General features: G+C 47.2%; 1 protein-coding gene across 2 annotated transcripts in view; it reads left to right on the top strand.

Moving 5' to 3' along the window:
• Positions 1-298: 298 nt before the first annotated feature.
• The window catches only part of mocs1 (molybdenum cofactor synthesis 1), a gene marked incomplete at its 5' end in the record, with an annotated part of 9,786 nt that continues 623 nt past the window's right edge, over positions 299-9,461 (top strand). The window contains 11 exons of one of the 2 annotated variants that reach the window (XM_079218896.1): positions 299-505; positions 2,004-2,115; positions 2,617-2,784; positions 3,456-3,620; positions 4,489-4,550; positions 5,914-6,025; positions 6,465-6,574; positions 6,859-6,969; positions 7,044-7,164; positions 7,263-7,325; positions 7,475-7,597. In XM_079218896.1, coding sequence (XP_079075022.1) covers positions 299-505; positions 2,004-2,115; positions 2,617-2,784; positions 3,456-3,620; positions 4,489-4,550; positions 5,914-6,025; positions 6,465-6,574; positions 6,859-6,969; positions 7,044-7,164; positions 7,263-7,318 — 1,224 coding nt within the window. In that variant the 3' untranslated portion in view covers positions 7,319-7,325; positions 7,475-7,597. Of the gene's footprint in view, positions 506-2,003; positions 2,116-2,616; positions 2,785-3,455; positions 3,621-4,488; positions 4,551-5,913; positions 6,026-6,464; positions 6,575-6,858; positions 6,970-7,043; positions 7,165-7,262; positions 7,326-7,474 lie in introns of both variants that reach the window. The other variant, XM_079218895.1, reaches the window with a different exon arrangement.

The following is a 9,461-nucleotide window of genomic DNA, read 5'->3' as shown; positions in this document are numbered from 1 at the left end:
ATGAGATAACAAGTCATAATTTTTTTTTTGTGGCGGAAACGGGCTTCCAAAGTTTGTGTGACACAAAAAAAAAGGTGTTTTATTTCGCTGACTCCAGAGTCTCTTACCAAGTACCACGGACTACACTACCCAGGGTGCACCAGCGCGGGTGGCGTACGTTGGCACGATTGGCTGATACGACCACGCCCCTGATATCCTCCTCTTTCGGCTTGAATGACATATTTACTGCAGAGCGGAGCTCACAACAGAGCAACAGTAAAGTACGGCGAGCCTCGGCGGCTGTCAGCGGACGACAAACATGGCCGCGCACGCCAGCGCGTGCTGCCGCTTGTTTGGGAGACGCAACACTTTACCGCATTTCAGGCAACTCTTCGGCCAGCGCGTGAGCGGGGACGTTCGGCGACTGTTTTCCAGCGCTACGCACGAGGGAAGCCAGGCTGAACTTGGAGACTCGACTTCATCCGCCGCCAACTTCTCCTCGTCCATGGAAACCAGGTCGAGACAGGTAACAAGTTGTGCGCTCGGTGCCGAGGCTTTGCTCCACGGAGACGGTCTGTTCTCCCGCTACTTGAAGAGAGTTATCGGCCCGTGGTAGTTCATGGTTGAAGTCACGTTTGGCGACAATGTAGCCAGACCTCTGTCCAGATAAGAGGCAGGTCAAGGCTTCACGAGCTGTCGGGTGTTCCATATTAAAGCAGTGAGATAAAGACCAAACGTTACGACAGTGTAGTAACGTTAGGAAATGGGTTTGTTTAATGTTTTCATGTTGTTTTTATTGTTAGTTAGACACATTTCTCAAAAGTAAAGATGGCTGTCCTTTTTAGAAGAAAGAAATGATCCTTTATTAATCCCCTTCGGGAAATTCTTCTCTGCATTTGGCCCATCCCTGGTTAGGGAGCAGCTGGGGTTTCAGTGTCTTGCTCTGGGACACTTTGACATGTGAGCTATGGGGGTTTCTGGACGACCACTCATCCCCTGAGCTACAGCCGCTCCACGTTTTGAAGTGAGATTTTATTATTTGGAATCATGGAATTTAAATGATTAGCCTCAGATTACTGTTACACAGAAATATGTGTGTATAACTATTAAGTAATTGGCAGGGTCCTGTGATTAACTGTAGTGTGTTTAACCCACCCCAGGCCTTTATTGACGTAAAACTGTCAAATTCTTTGCGGGATTAAACATTGATTGTGATTGGATGCTATTTTTGGGCGTTGAGGGTCACAAAGTACATAAACAACGGTCTTGAAGTGTCCTAAAACTTGCATTATATCTACTAACCAGCAGGGGGCGACTCCTCCGATTGCAGAAAGAAGTCTGATTGTATAGAATTCTATGGGGAAATGAAACTTGTCTGAATGGTTGTCTGGATTATGGACACAGAATCAGCTTGAGACTAATGCGCTTATCTTTTTCAACAAGACATGAATGCACTTGTTGCCCCCTTGAAGCGAACTGTCCACAAACACGTCCTTCTTCAGTTTTGCAACTTTTATTTAACAAATCCCAGTTTAGTAACAAGCATACGTTTTTGTCTTCAGCCAGTATACAGCACGTCTGCTTCACCTCTCCCTTAAAGAGACAGCGCTCTTTTCTAAGCTGCATGCAATACTGTCTGCCCTTGACAGCCAGTATGTGTACAGGTAATGTAATGTAATGTTCTCAAACATTGGAACAACAACATATGACTTAACTTAAACACACCATTTAAAGTAAATTGTTAGTAATGGACACAGTTGTTTTAAATTAGTAAGACATATGAAATAACATATTTCAGGGCGCTACACACTCACCTGGTGCAATATAAATACATTTAAGTACTTTTATATACTCTTATTCCGTCTGTATATTTAATTTAAAATTGCTACTGTATTCTTCTCTTACTGTTTTACTACTGTTTAATGTTTTATTTATATTACTATGTGTCTCTATTGTGTGAAAGGCTGCTGTAATCCTGCAATTTCCCCACTGAGCCATCAGTTTAACTTCGTCTTTATCCCCAGGAGAGGCTGAAAGATGGCGGCATACTTCCCTTTTCAGCGTTCTTGACTGACAACTTTGGCCGGAGGCACAGCTACCTGCGCATCTCCCTGACGGAGAAATGCAACCTGCGCTGTGAGTAGAGGTGCTGCATTAAAGAGGTCCTTCTGGTTTAGTAGGCCTGGGGCAGAAATGTAGTGGAAGCACATGAGCGCTTATATGCAACCGGAAGGTGTACAAGTACAATAAACCAAATGTATGTTATACAGGTCCAGGCTGCACAATCCTGAGTACCATACTGATACATGTCAATGGAAAGAATAGTAGTTATTGTTATTTGTAGAACATTTTAACGTATTGGAAAAGATAAATAACTCAATGAGATGCACACATTCTGTGGTAAGAACCACAGCATAATCATTTTCATTCGTTTTATTGTATTAGAAGTAGACCGATCGACAGATAAAACCTTTTCCAAACTACTGTCATCGGTGGACCTGTGCTACTATGGTGGCCGACGGCTGCCACCGGTCACGCCGGCACGTTCGATCATCCTTCAGCGTATTTTCCTATCTGGCGGCAGACTAATGGGAACTATGTGAACCATCCCACCTTTCACCTTCCCCTCATGATCAGGTCAGTACTGCATGCCAGACGAGGGGGTGAAGCTGACGCCACGGAGCGAACTGCTGTCCACCGCGGAGGTACTGACCCTGGCTCGCCTCTTCGTCCGCGAGGGCGTGAAGAAGATCCGCCTCACCGGAGGAGAGCCCCTCATCAAACCCGACGTGCTGGATGTCATCAGTAAGGAACCAGTGGAAGATTGTGTTTCAGCCTAGAGTGTGTTGTCCCTTGTGATTCTGGTATTCACGGCCGTGACCGCTACTCCTTCACACATTCACTACGTTATTTTTGTTTGTTTAAAAAACATCAGAGCTAAAGTGGTGTAGCTAGGCGCTAGTGACATGTGGAAGAAGAGAGGAACAGGACGGGTCTTTCATGCATGGCTTCAAGTTCGGACACAGTTGTGGAAGGGGAAATGATTCGCGACACCACCGCTATGTGCTCAGTCTGAAGACTCCATTTTACGGCCCGATTTGTTGATGGACCGCTTTGGTTTCCGTGTGAGCGACATCAAAGCGTGACGTGCGCGAGGAAAGCAAGTTCACACGTTTCTGTTCACTGGAGGCAATTATTTGCTTCAAGTGGAAACCGGAACCAGCTTGTTGATCAGCTGTTAATTATTCGCTGCCAAAAAGAGACTAGGTATTCAAAAGGGATGTATTATATGCACCATGGTTTTCACTGCCATGGTGCATTCATAATGTTAGAGGAGTGAGTTATGCAAAACGTTTTCACACATTGATCATGAATCGATACAGGCACATTTAGGGAAGAATGAAAAAACCTCTGCTGTTCTCACTGTCTCCCCCCTTCTTCCTCTTCCTTGTCCCGGGTTCTCTCTCCCTCTGCAGAAGAACTGAGGAAGTTGGAGGGCCTGGAGACCATCGCCGTGACAACCAACGGCATGAACTTGGTCAGACTTCTGCCGAAGCTGAAAGACGCCGGCCTCGACCTGATTAACATCAGCCTGGATTCACTGGTCCCCGCCAAGTTTGAGTTCATCGTCAGGCGGAAAGGTAATACCAGTATTGGACCTACTGTGTCAGATGGCAGAAAGGGGTTGTGGGCGGACTGAATCAAGGCGCTGGCGGTCGTTGTGGGCCGTTCCCACTTAGTTACAGGAGGAGCCTGTAGTGCAGTGCGGACGACAGCAGGGCAGAGCTCTGGGTGGTCGGTTCATGGAAGGTGGAAACGGATGGACCGACTGAGACCAGGAAATAAAGGAGAGGGAGAGAGAGGGAGGCAGCACCGGCTCGTGGAGAAAAGCATTCCCTGAGCCGGCCCTCCTGTACAACACCTAAAGTTATCGTCAGTTAAATATTTACTAGTCATTAGGCGTGTGAGAGGAATCTTGTCTGTTAGCCTCCAGGAAGCTTAGTCAACAGTGTTAGTACAACACGTGTGGTAGGGCTGTGCGGCATGTTTAGCTCCCGATGTTCCAATCAAAACAGCTGCTGGCCAGTTGCGGGCGAGTGGTGAATAACTTTCCGGCGTCAATAAATTAATGTGTTTATTTTGAAAAAAAAATACCGCGATATACCGTCAAACCGCCAGAATCTTACAAAATACCGTGATATGAATTTTTGGCCATACCGCCCAGCCCTAACGTGTGGTCTTTAGTTGTGATTGTAAGAACAGAGGAGGTTAACAACTAATGTAGTCGGCCTGGATGTGTGCGTTTTGTGCAGATGAAAAAGAGAGGCTGAACTGAGTGTAGACATGACACCTCCCTCCAGTCACGCACCTTCTCTACATTAGATAGCAGCACAGAATACAAATAATATCAAGGTATGATTAATGTGTTCAATGCAAGATGTTGATACATTATCCAAGTGAAACACTTCACATCCATTTCAAATCTTTTTTCTTATTTTTGTTTTACAGGCTTCCACAAGGTCATGGAGGGCATAGACAAGGCCATCGAAATGGGCTTTAACCCTGTGAAGGTATAACTTTATGATATTTTCATCTTCATAATAAAATCATTTTATAACAGGCCTGAGCCTTCAGAGTCCGACATTTTACTCACTGTTCCAACATGTGCTCCTCTTGCCCTATTGTGTACGTGTAAATCATTCATGAAGTGAATTGTACGAGGACTTCTGGAGCTTTCCAGTCCAACGTGACTTCTATGTCGAGTTACTCACACGGATCATTGGGTCAATGATTTAGCAGCGACCACTGTACATTTATGAAGCTGCTCTCATTTAGTGTTTTAGTCTTTTCCACAGAAAAGCATTCTGAACATTTCTTTTTTTAATGCTTTATTTTTTAAAGAGACAAAGATACAATAAGACAAACATACATACATGGAACAAAAAGTTGGTCACCTATACATTTATGCTGATGGTACACTGATGGAAATAAATGTCAATTCCCCCAATAACAGATCAGTGATGATCCTGTGAGGTCACAAACACAACCCATTTTTCCCAGTACTTCAAAAATGTATCAAACCGTAGATTCAGCGAGAAAGTCATTCTCTCCATATTTTGAACATCAGTTACAATATCTGTTCAGTCAGTCTCTGCTGGAGGCTCGGCCTGCAGCCATTTGTGTTACAGTTTTTTTGCTGGCTGCTGGTAATATCTTTAGCAAGTATTTGTCTTGCACCAATAGTTGATCTGCGATATTGTCTAAATAAACTGTGGAAAAGGAACAGTCAAATCCAACTCCAAAAACAGTTTGTATTACTTGCATTTGAATATTTCTTTTCACCGTTGTGTTTTTTTTAGTTGTTTTATGTATTTTCTTCCGAGGAAAGAAGTTAGTTTGGTCTGTATCTTTACAGATGTTACATTTCACAATTGTACTCGACTCCTTTGCTATACGTGACCAGAACATAGCGGTTTGTAGAACGGTCTTTAAAACTGTATATAAGTTGCCAACTGACACTCGGTACACAGAGAGGATCTGCTGGGGTCATTTTTGCTTAAAATTTGAGGCGTTCTGTGTAGAATCCAATATTATGTTTCTAAATTGAACTAGCGCTCAGAAAGCTCTCTGAATAATCTTAATCATAGTTGCTAATGTTTACAATATTTCTGGATTTGTTTGTGAACTTCCTCTCGGTGCCAGAAGTGCTGTGGCAGCACCGTGTTGCAACAGCACAGCTGGACGTAACGTTTCCTCCACGTCCGGACACTTTGCCCACAGACAAGTGAGTCAGGAGCTGCTTCCTGATCTGCACCCGGGGGCTCCTCGTTCCACTGAGCATGGAAAAGAAATGAAGAGAACCTTTTTTTTTTGTATTTAACATTGCCCTCGTTCGCTAATCAGTCCGTTGTTGCGCTCTGCTGCCCTCTGCAGGTGAACTGTGTGGTGATGCGAGGCCTCAATGAGGACGAGCTGCTCGACTTTGTGGCGCTGACGGAGAAGAAGCCTCTGGAGGTGCGCTTCATCGAGTACATGCCCTTCGATGGTGAGTGCTCCCGCCCCGCAGTGTCTTATTGCTACACAGGTCGGGTGAGGCCATTTTCATGCAGTATGTGGACTTTGTTGAGACATTCAAACGTGAAAAATGAAAAGGACATCTTTTGGGATGGCCCAATAATGTCAGGTAATTTAAAAAAAAAAATCCAGTTACACCAATTAAATGCTTGTAATAAACAATCGTTAGTGTTTTATAGTGGTACACTATGTTTCTGGTCTCAAAACTGCTTGGTTTTATGCACGTTACAGGATTTTAATATGAAACCTCACTGATGTGCTGCCACACACACACACACACACACACACAGAGAGAGTCTGGGTCGGTGAACACAGGTTCTTTTCAGCCGGTTTCATAGCCTCTGCCGTAGCTGGTGTCGCGCTGCACCCTCCACTGACCCCACCCCCACTGCCCTCGCTCCTCTCTGCAGGCAACAAGTGGAACTTTAAGAAGATGGTGAGTTACCAGGAGATGCTGGACCTCATCAGGCAGCAGTGGCCCGACCTTGAAAGGCTTGAAAACGGACGCACAACTTCCAAGGTCGGTGTCTCCACCTGCACTATACTTCTCAAGCGTTACCTCGGCTGCTCATCGGCAACTTGTGCTGGAATTCTCAATTCATTAAATGAGGATGAGGATGTTCATTGTTAACGTAATACGACGAAATTTAGTTTAGTTTCAGTTCAGCAGCAACAAGGTAAAAAGACATGGTTGGTAAATGACCATAAAGTCAACATTTGCAAATCTAACTCGAGCTTCTTTTATTTTTTGAAGAAACCGTTCACAGGGATAACTGTTTGACACTCCTCTCTGTCTCGTGACAGGCGTTTAAAGTGCCCGGCTTCAAAGGGCAGGTGGGCTTCATCACCTCCATGTCTGAGCACTTCTGTGGCTCCTGCAACCGCCTGCGCATCACAGCAGATGGCAGCCTCAAGGTAAGGCGGTCGCTCCTCCTGACCTAAGGTAACGTAGCGGAGCGCTGCTCGTATTCACTCCCTCTGTCTCTCAGGTGTGTTTGTTTGGGAACTCGGAGGTGTCTCTGAGAGATGTCTTGCGTTCGGGGGCATCGGATGAGGAGCTGCTGCAAATCATTGGCGCCGCTGTGGGCGGCAAGAAGAAACAGCACGCAGGTAGACGGCGTGCTCAGTTGGAGTCGAGTGCACGGCATCATTTGTCCCCCGCAGATTATTGAGGGTTCTTTTTTCTTCTTCCCGTTTTCTCTCCTCAGGCATGTTTAATCTCTCGAAGATGAAGAACAGGCCCATGATCCACATTGGTGGGTGACCTGGCTGTACGTACACACCTCTCACTGCTCGTGATCTATTTGTGATGTCATGTCAGTCCTGCGTTCACCTGTTGGATGAAACTTCACAACAGTTGCATCTTCATCTCTATGTCTCACCGGCAGCTTCCCTGACCGATGTTCTCTTTCTCCAACAGGCGCTCCGCCCCAAAGGCCTTCGTCTCCGGCAACGTTGCCAGACAGCCGGAGAGCTTTCCCCATGGCTTCCCTTCTTACGACCGACCCCTCAACACAGGCTGCCCGTGGTTGCTGCTCTGGACCCTTGAAGAGCGTGGGAACCCGCGCCGGGTCACATATCCAAACTGAACACCGCGAGGTCAGCGGTCACACCAAGACTGCGCTCACAAAGTTCACGAGCCGCGTCGATGAACAGCGCCTCAGGTACCCACAATCCATGTGTCCTCCCGCTTCGACCAGCCGCACACTCGGGACTCCACCTGTTTTTTGCACACAGCTAATGAACGGTGAAAGAGATGTTAATCGACGCAGCGTGAGGCTGTGCCACGACCAGAGTTCCAGCAAAAAAACGAGTGATCCGACACAAACGTCGGGCACAGACGACGGCGACGGTCGCCCCGACGAAGCTCGGCTGACGCACACGGACGCCCAGGGCCGAGCCGCCATGGTGGACGTCGGCGGCAAGGCGCCCACGCGCCGAACAGCCACGGCGAGCGCCACCGTCCTGCTGGGCCCCACCGCCTTCCGGCTGCTGCGGGACCACCAGCTGGCCAAGGGCGACGCCTTGGCCGTGGCACAGCTGTCCGGCATCATGGCCGCCAAGCAGACCTCCGCCCTCATCCCGCTCTGTCACCCGCTCCCGTTAGACCACACCTCCGTCACCCTCGAGCTCGCCGAGCCGCGGAACGCCGCCGTCGTGACGGCAACGTGCCGCTGTACGGGCCGGACGGGAGTCGAGATGGAGGCGCTCACCGCCGCCTCCGTCGCCGCGCTGACCCTCTACGACATGTGCAAGGCGGTGAGCCATGACATCATCATTACAGATGTGAAACTGGTCAGCAAGACGGGCGGGAAGAGGGACTTTCATCGTCCTTCGTGATCCTGTCTTTTTAACTTCAACTGGGCTTGTACCCAGGCTTGCATGAGATTCCCCCCCGTACGATAACCGTCTCACAAACTATCACACTAATATTATTAATAATGAATCATAATAATCACTAATTTGCTTCAGAGAGGTTTACAATCTGTACAAAATCCGACATCCACACAATATAATGGATAAGCAAATGTCCACGGTTTGATAGCGGCCATGTTTGAATACTGCGGTTCACCAACGTTCATGAAGAACGAGGCATTAATGAAGTGTTGGCGTCATATAGGCCACACCCCCTTCCACTCGAAGTATGTATTTTATAGCAAACATTTAAGTTCCTGCCACCAGAATGATTTGAAAGGTTCCCGTGTCATGCGCCTCCTCCCCTTCCTCCAGTAGCCTTTTACCAGAGTTGAGCTCCGTGTGGACCGCGCCCCTCATACAGAGTTCGGCGTGCTGCACACATGCGTGACCGAAGCGCACCAAGGGGAAGAGCTCAGAACAAGACGCGTCACTAGAGGGCGCTCATGCCTCAAAACTGAGGGTTTCCTCACCGCTCTTCACACCTCTGATATTCATCTTTTCTTCAACACCGACTCTGAAGAGGAGTCCATGTGGAATGAGGAGGCGGGGTTTCAGTTCCTCTGCTCTGCGGCTACGAGCACAGCTGTGAATGTGTTTACGTTTGAGGTTTTGGTTAATGCACACAAGAATAATTCAATTTCAAGTCGTGCATTTACTGGATTCCACTTGAGCTTTTATTGTTTTCCTTCTACCCCGTCATAGTTAACTGGAAACACTGCATATTTGTCACAGCGGAGGATGAGCAGAAGGCCACTTTAAATATCAAAAAGTACCCAGCATCCATGTCCAGGCTAACACAAATGCAACAACAGATGCCCATGCATTGCTATTTTCGTATCATAGCTCACTTCATTGCAATGCTCTTATTTTCCAGGCACACAAGTACACACGTAAGGCAGGTTATCGGAGGCTTGTTGGCACTTATTTATAAAAAATTAAAACATTCTGCGATCTTTCTCCTGTGTCGTCTTTAACTTTGTCTGTCGGTC

Source organism: Taurulus bubalis, assembly GCF_910589615.1.
Source record: "Taurulus bubalis genome assembly, chromosome: 1".
In the NCBI taxonomy this organism is placed as follows: domain Eukaryota; kingdom Metazoa; phylum Chordata; class Actinopteri; order Perciformes; family Cottidae; genus Taurulus; species Taurulus bubalis.
This window is presented reverse-complemented; position numbering and strand designations above follow the sequence as displayed.